The following is a 15,937-nucleotide window of genomic DNA, read 5'->3' on the forward strand; positions in this document are numbered from 1 at the left end:
CCCGAATCTCACTCTCCGACATCGAACTCCTCGCTGTCGGTAAGGGGGCTGGTAATGACCGTTGTGTCGGTATCGAGGTCGACGCCGGCCTGGTAGGCTCGGCGGGTACCGTGGATACGGTATCGACCCTCGAGGTGGAGCGTTTCTCAGCGTCCTTCCTCTTTTTCTTCTTTTTCTTTAATTGTTCCGCCGATTTAGGGGTCCGGGCCTTTTTTGAGATTCTCTTGGCCGCAGAAACCGCTAGAGATCGGCCTGGCGTCAGGGGTATGGCCCTGTTATCCGCCATCAACTCCTCATCGATAATAATCGATTGAATTTCAGGGCTATGAGTTTTCTCCATTGCCCTTGAGGAGGATTGTTCCTTACGCTTTTGAGGCGTAGGTTCAGTCGCTCGCAGAGCTTTTTCCCAGAGTATAGACCGCAGTCTATCTGCTCTGTTCTTTCGCGTCTGTTTGGTGAACGCCATACAATGGTGGCACTGTTGAACTTTATGTCCCTCGCCCAAACACAGTACACAGAGCGAGTGACCATCCTTAGGTGGCAGTTTAGCGCCACATTTGATGCACTTTCTAAAAGGGGCCCTTACGGCCATGCGCCTCAGGCGCCAACGCGATCAGCGATCGCTGGAAAAGAGAGAAAGGCAGAAGAATAACAATTTTTTTTTAAGGTAAAAAAGAGAAGAAAAAGATGAGGAGAAGAAAGGCTACGAGAGAGCAAAAAGGTATTGCAACCAGTAAAGCTGGAGAGAACACGGTTTCTACGTCTGTGCACAATGGTGGATGACGAAGAACTGAGGGAAGGGCGGGAACCCCGTGGACATGCGCGGTAGTGTGGGGGAGGGGTTCCCGCCCAAAAAACATTTCCCTAAGCTGTTGGAGATTCCGGTCTGGTCTCTGCGCAGGCGCAAAGCCCATATGTGTGATGCATAGAGACCACGATGAAGAACCTCCCACTCCCTTCCCACCCCAGATGGGCATGGAGCTCCTGAGGAGCTCTGTGCCCCATGCCCAGCTCCTGTCTCCTTGCGGTTACTTGCGAGGAGCCGGGACAAAACTAGGATGGGTACTCACATGTCCCATGGTCTCGGGATCATCCCAAGACCGCAGCAAAAAACGGGACAAAAACGGTGCCCATTATCCCAGGGCAAGGGAGGGCAGATCCCTCCCTGCCCCCGGGATCCCCTGTGTGTCATGTGGACACACAGAGATGATCCCGGGATGGACAGTCATCTAGCCATGCCCAGAAAGAGAGAGAGAGAGAGAGATCAGGGAGTGGAGGCCATGATAGCAGCAAGGGTGGGGGCATGAGTGGGAGTGGCAGCAATGGCGGGGAGCAGTGGTACGGCATCCTTCTGTCTCAAACAGCAGGATTCAAATGCTTTCAGAAGGTAGTGAAATAATATCACTATTAGCAGCACTATATTCAGAAGATGGTGCAGAAAAAACATGAATCAGGGTATACTCTCTGATTCATGTCCCTTGCAAGTGGGAAAAAGGTGAGATATAAATGTAATAATAAATAAATGTTTTTTCAAAGGCTTGTAGTCTAAAAACATAACAGATAATTCAACATTTTGCAGTTAAAAAGGCCAGAAAAAAATGCTTTAAGTAAAATGTTTGTAGCTGCATTGGTTCATTAAAAAAAATAGAGAGAGAGAGCAAAACATCAAGAGATAGTATCTTTATTGAGACCCAACAAAATGTTACAAAATAGTCAGGCTGGAAGTTATGTCAAAGAAAAATAACGAAGAAAGAGCCTGGCAGGGAAGCCTCAGGGTGGGCCATGGTACAATTTAGGGAATGTAGAAAATGAAATTTCGGAGTTAAAACTTTTCATTCAGGATTCATGAGATTGTATGTATGGGATGGGATTGAGGTATGTGAGGATGCCTGTGTTACACGTTTGCACTGGGCCCTGCCTGTTTAATGGTTATACAAGTAGGGGACAAGTGAAAATGTTCTACTCCTGTGCCTGGAAAGGCTTTATATAGTATATTCATACCTATATCACTAGCTTACAAAAGTGACGTTGAGAAATAAATTCAGGTACATTTTGTAACACAGTTGACTTTTCTCTTGGATTTTCTCAAATGTTGTCAGCAGCTTCCACTCTCTCCCAATAAAAGTGAATTGTGTGTTATTACTAACAGGCAATAAGCAGCAAAAACTGAAATCTCTCAGCACCCTGATGGAATGGTTCTGCCGTGTGCATCAAACCTTGCAATGATCTCAGAGGAAAAAACTACAAGAACCATGCATATAACAACTTCAAACAAAAGTTGTTTTGCATTGGTTCTCATTATGCTTATTTTTCTCACTCTTAACAGCAATGAGAGATGGAAGATCTGATGTCCTGTAAACTCCTGTTCGCATCCTCCCCTCGCAAGATTTCAGTTCTGAGATATAGCCTTCAAAACTGAGATTTTCATCTGTTTCATTATAAGACCATTCAATGCTGTCTTCTGTTTTAACTCCATCTACATCTATGATGCAATTTATAGGGAGTTCATTTCTGAACATTTTCTTCCTAACTCTACCTGAGTTAAAGTCGCTATTCGTTTTTTTGGAGCTTTGTCCATAAAAGTTTCCTCCACTTATTTGCACATCTGTTTTCTGTTTGTGGATTCCACCTAGAACAAACAAGGAAAAGGAGGGAGAATAATATTTATTATGTCTTGATTTTGTTCTACAATCAGGTTTAACTAGCTTGAACATTTTGCTGTTCCACTTTGTGGGACAAAAAAGTTTAATACATTAAAACTGATTTTTTAGAACTTTTCTAAAGATATTTAGAATATTGTTTCAGTTTTAATTGCATTTCTATACAGTGTCTTGGAAGAAAAAAGGTAATGGATACTTATTAAAATGATTTACAGACTTACAAACTATTTACAGACTTTCAAACAATGGTACAGCATTCTCATTAAAGAATATGTAATTAGCACAATCAAACAGACTTTAGCACACACACCCCAAGATCAACATACCCCTCTTCTGCCACAGAGACAGAAGCACACACATGTGGGCACAGACAAAATTAATTGTATGAATTAGGTGATCCAATAGGCCTTTAAATGTAAAAGATTCACTAGGACTTTGACATTTTTATGCAAAGCTCAAAAGTATACAAGACAAAAAGTGACCAGTTCACAAAAGCAATCACTGATGTAACAAGTAGACCCTGAAACAAAACGTTAGTGTGTATTTTTTCTGTTAAGTGTTCCATATACCCCATTACATTCCTCTCAATTTTTTTCTCTAAATCTCAATTGTCATTTTAAAATCAACTGTGGTGTGAATTAAGACCAGTGTCGAGTTGACTATTAGTCAACAATGTGTTTGATTCACACATCCCCTCTGCCTTCTTGCTGCCCCTCAGTCCTCCTGCTGATATCCCATCAATCACTGCAAGTCCTGCCAGCTGGACTAGAGCGGCATAGGCTGCAGACAAGGTTTTTGAGGACCCTTCTTCAACTCCCAAAGTGTGTCCCTAACTCTGTACTTTTGTTGGAAACCGGGGAAAGCTCTCTTTCGCTTAGGGCTTGGTGGTCTGCCTTAAAATTTTGGATGGAAGTTAGTCTTTTTGGGAGGGGCTGAGGTCTGCTTCCCTGTCTGGCTCAGGACAACTACGTGAACAGCTGGTCCAAGCTTCTTGCCAGGAAGGCAGCTTCAATTGGTCTCTCCTCTTCCCTCCTCCTTAATCTGGGCTTGAATTTTGCTTTTAAATCTGTTAAACAAAGACTGTGGGATATAGCCTTCTGCGACTTGCGCGCTCGCTCTCATGTCTCTTGCTCTCCCAGTGCATTGCACGTTCATTATGCTGGGCCTCTTCAGCTGGCTGACTATCTAAAGAACCTGTCGGTGGCTAAATATCGTATTGCTTTCTCCAAGGCCAGATGCAATGTTTATTCTATTGAATTACTTCGGGGCAGATATGCTGGTGTCCCTTATCAGGAACGACGGTGCCCCTGTAGGAATATGGAAGTGGAGACGATGGAGCGTAGCTTTTATAATCAGGCCCACCATCTTATGATCACCCCATTGTTGAGTAAGCTGTCCAGAAGTTCAGACAAATTTTATGTTAAGTTTCTGTTGGAAGATAAGTCCTCAAAAGTAACTTTGGCTGTTGCTAAATTTCTTACAGTGGCAGCCAGGATTAGAGCTCTCTGTGTGTTAGACAAAAGTTGATAATGTATGATGTTTCATGTTTGATTCTTGTTTTTTCATGGATCTATGGATCGCAATAAAGAAGTATGGTATGGACTAGAGTGGGAGCCACCACTTTGGTTGCTCTTGCCAGGGGACTCTGTCATCGCCAGAAACAACCAACAGTGTGCGACGAAATAGTCAATGGTGTCCGACTCATGACATGATAACCAACGGTTGTTCAGATAATCAACTCTGCACAGTGCTGGTTATTTGCATTGACTATTTTGGCTGAATAACCAACCGTGGCATGAAAAAGTCCTGACAGATGACACAATAACCAACCATTGACTATTTAACCCACTGTTGACTATTTAATCCACTGTTGGTTATTATTGTGTCATCCGAACCCGGTCCATAAGATGTCTTTCTCTGATATCTATGCATCTCTTCCTCCCTCCTCCTGTCCCACCACTCCATCCCACTCCCCGTCCCATCCGCTTGTCAGTTTCCCCCCTCTCAGTCAATGAACATTCTGTGCCATTAAGTCCTTATGGGGATACTTTGCCCCCTCCCCGACACACACTTTTAAAACAAACACACATCAAAACTACAAACATTAACAATGGAGGATATGTAGTACTTCAGTTCAGATATAAGAGTTGTTTATGGATTCATGAAGGACCAAAGGATTAGTATTGTCATCTAAACATATCTTTCCATAATGTCGTGTGGTAGCCAGTGGTTTCCTGTTTTCTTCTGTGTGATTTATGAAGTACCATGTTTTAAAAAAAAATGTCTTGTTTCTTCTTTCAAACTTAAAACGTTCAGATGTTTTGCCAACTTCTCTGCTAATGCAATGTTCCGTTCAATGGTCTGTATTTGTTTTCCAAGTTTTGGTTACAGACTGACTAGCAGCCCCAAATATTTTTTTTATTTTTTTTTATTTACAATATTTATATACCACTCCCCATTGAAAACTTCGGAGCGGTGTACAAGATAAAATAAATGATATAAATAATAAAGTTCTCTACGTGGCAATTTTTCATTATATCCATCAAAATGGACCTGTTTTATTATTTCACCACATTCCTTGAAAATATTGCACCAAAACGTTGTTTGGGTTGGTCTTCCTAGTTGTTTCTTTATTTGAGTACCTGATTTGTGATGTACTCCTTGATGTAAATCTTGCGATTTTCCAATGTTTATATTGTGAGTTTTTGTCTAGGTCATAAAATAGCATATGGGATAAAAAAGAATGATAACTGGGGTAATGGGGAGCTGAATGTTTATGCCATTTTTTTTCCAAATTGAAAAAGTTTCATCTAAAAAACAATTTGTGATTTGGTCCATTGTTTTAGTTTTATGTATAATAAAAAGTAATATGTGTAAGTTGTGCACTTGGTTTTTAGCCATGCTTTCTATTTGTCACTGTAAATCACTATCAATATCATTTTTTCAGTTGATATGATCTACATTGCGAATTGGAGGCTCCCAGCCCTTCTTGCTTTGTGCTTTTGTACAGAATGTACACCATTATTTTTATATATATTTCCTATATATTTCCAATTAACATTTGCTTTCTGGAATTCAAATAATGAAAGCTTGAAATAAAATAATAAATTTAGGGGGAACAGTCTTCTTGATGGAGGCTATCCTAACTACAAAAAATTAAATTTCCCCATAAAGTTTGTTTTGTTTTAGCATTGGATTACAGTTTAGTTTTAGTAGTTTGTTTAGAAATTGTATGGTGTATATCCTTAAATATTGTTTTCGTACATAGGGTTACATGATTTATTTATTTTTAAAAAACCTGTTTTGTGCATCTTTGTTCATACTTGAGGCTGCGGCTGACGTCACGATAGCCCACGACAGACTAATAAGCTACTCACAGTAGTGTATTTTTTTTATTTTTTTTTATTTATTTATTTAAGTATTTTTATGCCGCCATTCAGCCAAAAAAGGCTCTCATGGCAGCTTACAAAAGTATTTCTTGACAGTCCCTGCCCACAGGCTTACAATCTAAAAGACATGACACCAGTGAGGGAGGAAGCAGCAGCCAGGCACCTCTCCACCGGGCCTGGGTCCAGCTCCAGCTGAGAGCCCCCTCCCTCCTGCTACCAACTGTCTCTGCAGAGGCCACCAGTGAGGGAGGAAGCAGCAGCCAGGCATCTCTCCACCGTGCCTGGGTCCAGCTCCAGCTGAGAGCCCCCTCCCTCCTGCTGTCTCCTGTAACTGCTGAACTTTCCAACTAAGATTGTTGTGCCTGAATTTGCTTTCCTTTTCCCCCTCCTCCTCCTCCCTCCCAATCCCCATGTTCCCCCACTACAAGGATGGGTTAATAAGCTACTGTAAGTAGCTCATTAAGCTACTGTATGTAATTTGACTCTCATCCCCACCCACCCCTGTTCTGCTGCAGTCCTCCCTCCCGAGCAGTGGCGCTGTTTCACTTCTGAAGTGCTACAAGTTTGCAGGATCAGGCCAAAATGTCAGCCTCTTCCAGTCAGGAGGTCCTCGATCCATCATCAACCCCCAGCATGGTAACTCACCAAGGAGGACAAATCCTGAGTGCCCCCCCCAAAAGGGGGAAGTGGCTAGAAAACCTTGGGGGGTTTCCGATGCACAGTCAAATCCCTGTGCATTCACTCCACAGGAGCAAAAACCTCAAGGGGGAGAGGCCTGGAAAACCTTGGGGGTGGGCAGGATCAAAACCAAACTCCACACACAGCCTCTCCTAGTTTGATTTTTAAATTTAACTTGAAGACCTGCTTCCTCCCTGTAGTTCTTAATGCCATTTTAATATCCATAACTTTTAATATGGATTGTTGGGGTTCATTAGCAGGAAAGCTAAATCATCTGAGAATGCATTAATGTTATAGAATCATAGAATAGCAGAGTTGGAAGGGGCCTACAAGCCCATTGAGTCCAACCCCCTGCTCAATGCAGGAATCCACCCTAAAGCATCCCCGAGAGATGCTTGTCCAGCTGCATGGTTTCATTTAGTTTTCTTATTTTCACATTTAGAGATGGCTAAGGATTCAATTGAGGATGCAACAAATAATGGGGATATTATTATTATTGCCTCTATTATGATCAATCTATTTTGAATTCAAATGGCTTGCTTATTACTGTATATTTGATCAATAGTTCTGATAAAATTGTTTCCAAAAAGATAGGTTGCTTACTTGTAACTGTAGTCCTTTGGGTGATCATCTGTGCATTCACACATGTGGGTTCTGCACCTGCACAGAGCCTCATCTTGGAAACTTCTATAGGTGAGGCATTTTAGGCATAAACACACGGCACATGTCCTAATGGGCTCCTGCCTAATCCCTTAGTTTTCTGGAAACCAACATTGTGGCCGCAGAAGTCGACACTGATATTGAAGTCGACACTGAAATGGGGATGAAGGGCAGGTTGTGTGAGTGCACAGCTGACCACTCAAAGAACTACATTTACAGGTAAGCAACCTGTCTTTCTGCTCTGTAGTCACTGTTCATAATCGGTGGTGGGTTAGGGCATAGGACAAAACCAATGACAAAACTGCCCATCCAAAAGAGCAATCCGCTCATGTCCAAATGTCCATACGGTAATGCTTGATAAACATAGAGGGCTTAAGACCAGGTCGCTGCTCTGCAAAGATCAGGAATAGTAACACCTTTTTCAAAAGCAACTGAAGGTAGTGCTAGTCCCAACACTTTATAAACCAGGGAACTAGTCCCACAAAGCAAAATGTTGCAATGATACAGGTTGTCCTTTTTTCTGCCCTAACATATAACAAAAGGATGCCATCTACAAAAAAACTGTGTCCTCTCCTTACGGAATACAATGGCTCTCCTGACATCTACAGAATGTAACTTAGACTCCAGATCTGTCGTAGGCAAAGGGAAGAATGCAGGTAGGATGATACCCTGGTTTAAATGAAATTTTGACACTACCTTAGGTAGAAAGGCAATATCTGATCACTTTGTCTCTATGAAAAGTAAGCTATGGAGGATCGAAGTTCACTTGCTCGACGTGCTGAATTGGCAGCCACCAAAAAGGCCGCTTTGAAAGAAAGAAGTTGTAGATCAACTCTGGCTAAGGGTTCAAAGGGCTTTGAAGTAAGCACATTCAAAACTATGGAAATGCTCCATGCTGGGACTGTGAAATGAAGTGGAGGTGCCAAATTCTGAATCCCTTTAATAAACTTTTTTGCTCTGGGTTGTGAAAAAATGGTGAACCCTTCAATAGGAGGCAAGCAAGATAAATTGCAGAAAGATAAATTTGAAAGTGAAGACAACTTCAGACCTTTTTCAAAGAGGTCCTACAGAAGCTTTAGAACCTGGTAAATTGATGCTGTAGCTTGAAAATTATGCAGAGTAGCAAAGTCTAGAAAAAGTCTCCATTTACATGCATAGGCTTGCCGCATAGATGGTTTTTAGAAGCATCCAGTATTTGTTGTATGGAAGGATGAGGCTGTATCAATTCATTAGTTAAATCTTTCGTGCCATCATCCATAATGTCTCGATGTTGGGGTGTCTTACTTGACCATCTTACTGTGTTAACATTGGGACCGGCGGTAGCTGGTTGGTACTGACCTCTTGCCATTCGTAGAAGAGGGGCAAATGGGCCATGGCTGTCTGGGCCACCAAGGGGTGATTAGTATGCATAATGAGTGAGAATGGAAGGACCACATAATACAGACCCCTCTTCCATGGCCGGATAAAGGCATCCCCCATTGAGTGCAGCCCCTGTCCTGCTCGATTGCAATAACTTTGCACTACTGCATTCTGGGTTGTTGTAAAAAGATCCACATCTGGTGTCCCCCAATAACTGTCAGAAGAGTGTGGACAAAACCCTCTCATTTGTGTGATGTACAGTTGTGTGAAAAAGAAAGTACACCCTCTTGGAATTGTATGATTTTACATATCAGGACATAATAACAATCATCTGTTCCTTAGCAGGTCTAAAAATTAGGTAAATACAACCTCAGATGAACAACAACACATGCCATATTACACCGTGCCATGATTTATTTAACAGAAATAAAGCCAAAATGGAGAAGTCATGTGTGAAAAAGTAAGTACACCTTATGATTCAATAGCTTGTAGAACCACCTTTAGCAGCAATAACTTGAAGTAATCGTTTTCTGTATGACTTTATCAATCTCTCACATCGTTGTGGAGGAATTTTGGCCCACTCTTCTTCAGTTCATTGAGGTTTGAGGGCATTTGTTTATGCACAGCTCTCTTAAGGTCCCGCCACAGCATTTCAATCGGGTTGAGGTCTGGACTTTGACTGGGCCATTGCAACACCTTGATTCTTTCTTTTTCAGCCATTCTGATGTAGATTTGCTGGTGTGCTTGGGATCATTGTCCTGTTGCATGACCCAATTTCGGCCAAGCTTTAGCTGTTGGACAGATGGCCTCACATTTGACTCTAGAATACTTTGGTATACAGAGGAGTTCATGGTCGACTCAATGACTGCAAGGTTCCCAGGTCCTGTGGCTGCAAAACAAGCCCAAATCATCATCCCTCCACCACCGTGCTTGACAGTTGGTATGGGGTGTTTGTGCTGATATGCTGTTTGTTTTTTGCCAAACGTGGAGCTGTGCATTATGGCCAAACATCTCCACTTTGGTCTCGTCTGTCCAAAGGACATTGTTCCAGAAGTCTTGTGCTTTGTTCAGATGCAACTTTGCAAACCTAAGCCGTGCTGCCACGTTCTTTTTAGGTTGCTTTCTCCTGGCAACCCTTCCAAACAAACCATACTTGTTCAGTCTTTTTCCAATTGTACTGTCATGAACTTTAACATTTAACATGCTCACTGAGGCCTGTAGAGTCTGAGATGTCACTCTTGGGATTTTTGCAATTTCTCTGAGCATTGCACGGTCTGACCTTGGGGTGATTTTGCTGGGACGTCCTCTCCTGGGAAGATTGGCAACAGTCTTGAATGTTTTCCACTTTTGAATCATCTTTCTCACTGTAGAATGATGCACTTTAAATTGTTTGGAAATGGCCTTATAACCCTTCCCAGATTGATGGGCAGCAGCAATTGCTTCTCTAAGATCATTGCTGATGTCTTTCCTCCTTGGCATTGTGTTAACACACACCTGAATGCTCCAGACCAGCAAACTGAAAAAAACTTTGGCTTTTATAGAGGTGGTCATACTTGCTGATGATCAATTAATCACGGGCATTTGATTAGCAGCACCTGTCTGCTACTTAGCATCTTAATTCCTATGGAAGCAGTAAGGGTGTACTTACTTTTTCACACATGGCTTCTCCATTTTGGCTTTATTTCTGTTAAATAAATCATGACATGGTGTAATATGTCATGTGTTGTTGTTCATCTGAGGTTGTATTTACCTAATTTTTAGACCTGCTAAGGAACAGATGATTGTTATTATGTCCTGATATGTAAAATCATAAAATTCCAAGAGGGTGTACTTTCTTTTTCACACAACTGTATGTGTTATTTGGCTGATCTGATCTGCTGGTATATTGTCAACCCCAGCAACAAGTACTGCTATGATGCGCAGCTGACATTTCAGACACCAGAACAGGATCTGAAGGGTGATGGTAAGTAAGCTTTCTGATCATATCCCACCTTGTTAAGATACACAGTTACAGTTGTGTTGTCTGATGTTACTTGGACACATCTGCCGGTCAGTTCACCTTCGAAGGCTATGAGTTGCCTTCTGTACTGCATGAAGCTCGGGAATGTTGATGTGTCCAATTGACTCCCAGGAGTCCATTACCCGTGTAGGGTTAGATTCATACAGGGAGCACCCCCATCCTTGTTTGGAGGCATCGACAGTAATGGTTCTTGTTGGTGATGGTTGCCAAAAAGGAATGCCTTCCATAAGATTCCCTGGAATGCACCACCATCGCAGGGACTCTTTCACAGACAATGGCAGACGAAGACAGATACGATGGGCAGTCTTGATGCTGTTGAAATTGCAAAAAACAACAAACAAAACCCCCCACCAAGATTGATGTGTTCTCATCCTCAAGCGTGCAAACTCCACTACTGTGGTCATTGAAGCCATCGGACCCAATAGCCACTGAACATGGAATGCGGTGGTGAACTCTCAGTGCTGAAGTACTGTCAGAAGATGTATTATCACTCAACATCAATCACTGAGAAGGAAGGCTTGACCTTCTGGGGAATGCAGTACTGCCCCAATAAACTAAATCTTTTTCTGTGGTAAAAGAAAAGATTTTTCATGATTGATAAAAAGTCCCAGAGTTTGAAGAAGATTGCATGTGAATTCCACCAACTCTCACAATTAGAATCATAGAATAGTAGAGTTTATGGCTTCTCAAAGTTTTCATCACACCAAAGAAGTTCCATATGGTCTCATAGAGTCATAGAATAGTAGAGTTGGAAGGGGCCTAAAAGGCCATCAAGTCCAACCCCCTACTCAATGCAGCAATCCATCCTAAAGCATACCTGACAGATGGTTGTCCAGCTGCCTCTTGAAGGCCTCTAGTGTGGGAGAGACCACAACCTCCCTAGGTAACTGGTTCCATTCTCGTACTGCTCTAACAGTCAGGAAGTTTTCCTTATGCCCAGCCAGAATCTGGCTTCCTGCAACTTGAGTCTGTTATTCCATGTCTTGCACTCTGGGATGATCGAGAAGAGATCCTGGCCTTCCTCTCTGTGACAACCTTTTAAGTATTTGAAGAGTGCTATCATGTCTCCCCTCAATCTTCTCTTCTCTAGGCTAAACATGCCCAGTTCTTTCAGTCTCTTTTCATAGGGCTTTGTTTCCAGCCCTCCTCTGAACACGCTCCAGCTTGTCTGCGTCCTTCTTGATGTGTGGTGCCCAGAACTGGACACAATACTCTAGATGAGGCCTAACCAGGGCTGAATAGAGAGGAACCAGTACCTCACACAATTTGGAAGTTATACTTCTATTAATGCAGCCCAAAATAGCATTTGCCTTTCTTGCAGCCATATCACACTGTTGGCTCATATTCAGCTTGTTATCTACAACAACTTCAATATCCTTCTTGTTTGTAGCATTGCTGAACCAAGTATCCCCCATCATATAACTGTGCATTTGGTTTCTATTTCCTAAATGTAGAACTTGGCATTTATCCCTATGAAATTTCATTGTTTTTTTTCAGCCCAGCACTCCAGCCTATCAAGATCACTTTGAAGTTTGTTTCTGTCTTCCAGCCTATTAGCTATCCCACCCAATTTTGTGTCATCTGCAAATTTGGTAAGCATTCCCTGCACCTCCTCATCCAAATCATTAATAAAAATGTTGAAGAGTACTGGGCTCAGGACTGAGCCATGCGGTACCCCACTTGTTGTGAGGTTACCATGGCAAGGCTATCCTGAACCAGGAACAGGTGTAGTTGGCATACCAACCAAAGTTGATAATGGGCGCTCCAGGCCATCGAGGTCACCTGGCCCTCCAGTGATAGAGATGGATCCAGGAACACCCCCAAACTACGGACCTGCTCCTTCAAAGAGAGTGCAACCCCATCCAAAACAGGCGAACACCCCAATTCCCAGACCTGAGAACCACTAACCCACAAGGCCTCTATTATTGGCCCTCATCCAAGCCAAAACTGTATCCAGGCACCGGTTCAGAACATGCACAGCCTCTCCCGATTCAGATGTTACAGAGAAATAGAGCTGGGTGTCATCAGCATACTGGGGACACCTTGCCCCAAATCTCCCGATGACCGCTCCCAATGGCTTCATATAGATATTAAATAATATTGGGGAAAGGATGGTGCCCTGTGGCACCCCACAGTTCAATTGCCATGGGGCAGAAGTACATTCTCCCAATGCTATTTTCCGGAGCTGACCCTGCAAGCATGAGCTGAACCACTGCGAAACAGTGCCACCAACTCCCAACTCATGGAGGCATTCCAGGAGAAGACCATGGTCAATGGTATCAAAAGCCGCTGAGAGATCCAGGAGTAGTAGCAGGGTTGCAGCACTCCCCCTGTCCCTCTCCCGAAGAAGGTCATCCATCAGGGGGACCAAGGCCGATTCCATCCCAAAACAGAATTGTTCAGCTGTTCCTTGTGGATCAGCAGAGTAGAATGGAGGAAAGGAAGTTTAACCTTTCCCTTCCCCATAATACTGAAGACAATTCCTACACACACACTGCTATAAAGCGTAGGGAAATTTTCCTGCCCACTCCGCCCCAACTCAGCTTCAGTTGGGCAAAGGCAGCTGTGTTACAGGCAAAATTAATCTTTATTTGAAGCTTCACCCCCTTTTCCTCGCTGTTTCCCACACACACCCATTCACAAAGCTGAGCAGTGGGGCAGAGGGATTGGGGCAGCAGAGGAATTTTACCTGAAGCCCAGTTCCCAGCTGTTCCTTGCTGAATTGACTGAGCAGGGTGGGGTTTCACCTTTTCCTCCCCTGCAATTCCAATGAAGATTGCTCTCCCATGTTGCTATTATGCCTTTTCCTAAACTTTATAGCAGTGCACAGGGGTGATTTTCATCAGGATTGCTGGTGGAATCATAGAATAGTAGAGCTGGAAGGGGCCTCTAAGGCCATCGAGTCCAACGCCCTGCTCAGTGCAGGAATCCACCTTAAAGCATCCCTGACAGGTGGGTTAAATCTCTTTACTCTGTAATCCCGCCCTCACCCCAACCCCACACCCAAATGGGTCAGTCAATTGGCAGGAAACAGCTGAGCAGCAGAAGAAAACAGGCTTTGCCCTGCTATGTAACTGATTTGTGGGAGGTTGCATAACATTATACAGTGCGGTCGCCCATCGCTGAACTAGAGATAGGCATAAAATGAGTTTCATGGATACTATGAGAGTGTGCATATTGCCCAAAATATGTACAAAAACCTGTTGGAACTTGTCCCTAATAAGGATTCAATTTCCCCCCATCAGATCTCTTAGTATTTAGTTGACTACCATGTCCATCTTTTAGCCAGAAGGATTGTCTTTCACCAGGATCTTGTGCTTCCTGGCACTAGCCATTAAAAAAAAAGTTAGTTGTTTACCTTGTTGCTTTCTATTATGGTTTTCCTGCAACTGGATCACCTCTGCCTTTTTTGTTGTAATGATACGCCCTTCATTTGATTGGAATGCCTAAGCCCAATAGATTAAAGGAACATACCTTTATGCCAGCCATTGTCATAAGGTGTTGCCTCCATTCCCACTGCCATTTTTATTTCCCCCACCGTATCACAAATGTACAGAGGGTCTGGGGAGCCATGGGATATTTAGGATGCCTTGATCTGGCATCAGAAACAGCGCTCTGACCCGGGTCCCAGGAATCCGAGGTCTCCACTCACAGGTGGTGTGGGAAGAATCATGCCAGCGGCCTCCCCAAGCTCGTAAACATGAGCTTGGAGAGGAGGGGAAGGAGGCTGCCATGGGCGGGGAGGCCGGATGGCCCTGTACCCAGAGGCCTTCCCAGCTCCCTTCCTTCCTTCCCCCTACCTGATGCCTTGGGTAGGCAGGTGAAAAAGCCCACCTAGCTAAATTGCAGAGTGGGAGACGTGTGGATTCCCTTCAGCTTCCGAGTTCAGAGGCTGACGGGAATCCCACTAGGATTGTGTCCTTAAACCACCCTAATTCTAAAATGATTCTACTGGATGGGGGACCTGCTGGTGGTATCTCTGCTCAGTCAGGACTACATTGATGGAACTGTTGGTAGTAAAGACATGCCCAGTTTTCCTTCCTCCTGTCCCCAACAGCCTTTATGTATGATGTCCTTATAGATAATTATTTTGGTGTATTATTATATTTCTAATTTGCTTTAACATGTACTTTCCCTCATTTTACTGTGTAGTGGGTTTTGTTAAGATGCTTGTCCTTCTTTCATTCAGGTTGTAAAATTGATGTCACTTGCATTGGAGTGATCCTCTGCTTTCAGATTGTTGTTAGAAATCTTTTCTGTTTTCTTTGATTTCAAGTCCATTTATTTCCAGATCTAGGTCCAATCTCTGCATCTTTATTGGACCCTCGTTCTCCTAGGTTAAGGTTGAAGAGGGTTAGTAGCTTTTTCACTTCCTGATCAGTACTGGCAGTGTGTGTTACATCATCCTGCATTATTATAAATTAGTGGAAAGGAGGACAGGGCTCCTGTATCTTTAACAGTTGTATAGAAAGGGGAATTTCAGCAGGTGTTATTTGTATGCATGCAGCTCCTGGTGAAATTCCCTCTTCATCACAACAGCTAAAGCTGCAGGAGCCCTGCCCTCGTTTGTATCTGGTTCAAATGACACCTGATGAAATTTCCTTTTCTACACAACTGTTCAAGAGAAAGGAGCCCGGTCCTCCTTCCCATCGGGTCACCCTATATCAATGGCAAGTGCCATCAGCAGGAAATTCCAACTCCTCGTAGCCACCCCATAAAAGAGTGAAATACTTTTGTTCTTTGTAATGTTTTTCATATAAATCCTGGTAAAACAAGAGAATATCGGCCTCAAATTCTATGACTTTAAGTTGTCAGGCTGCACACATCTCCCTGAAAAAAATGATATTTCAGGAAGCTGTGGGGCAAAGTGGGTTAAGATGTCCCTAGACCTGTCTCCATTTTGTGGTTTTGCTGCCAGTGCTCCATGTGCCTGGTCCATGTGCGAAGGAGACACTGACACGTCTGGGAAGAGCATGGGCAGTGTTTTAACTGATTTGTGGGAGGTTGCATAACATTATACAGTGCGGTCGCCCATCGCTGAACTAGAGATAGGCATGAAATGAGTTTCATGGATACTATGAGAGTGTGCATATTGCCCAAAATATGTACAAAAACCTGTTGGAATATGCCCATTCCCCAAGGCCTGTGGGCGATTATGCACAATAGCCAGA

General features: G+C 43.3%; 1 protein-coding gene across 1 annotated transcript in view; it reads right to left on the bottom strand.

Annotated features, from left to right (window-relative positions):
• Nucleotides 1–2,028: 2,028 nt before the first annotated feature.
• The window catches only part of RGS12 (regulator of G protein signaling 12), a 164,201-nt gene continuing 150,292 nt past the window's right edge, over nt 2,029–15,937 (bottom strand). Inside the window, exon 17 of the mRNA XM_063135889.1 lies at nt 2,029–2,629. Coding sequence (XP_062991959.1) covers nt 2,268–2,629 — 362 coding nt within the window. The 3' untranslated portion in view covers nt 2,029–2,267. The remainder of the gene's footprint in view (nt 2,630–15,937) is intronic.

Source organism: Elgaria multicarinata, chromosome 10, assembly GCF_023053635.1.
Source record: "Elgaria multicarinata webbii isolate HBS135686 ecotype San Diego chromosome 10, rElgMul1.1.pri, whole genome shotgun sequence".
Taxonomy (NCBI): Eukaryota; Metazoa; Chordata; class Lepidosauria; order Squamata; family Anguidae; genus Elgaria; species Elgaria multicarinata.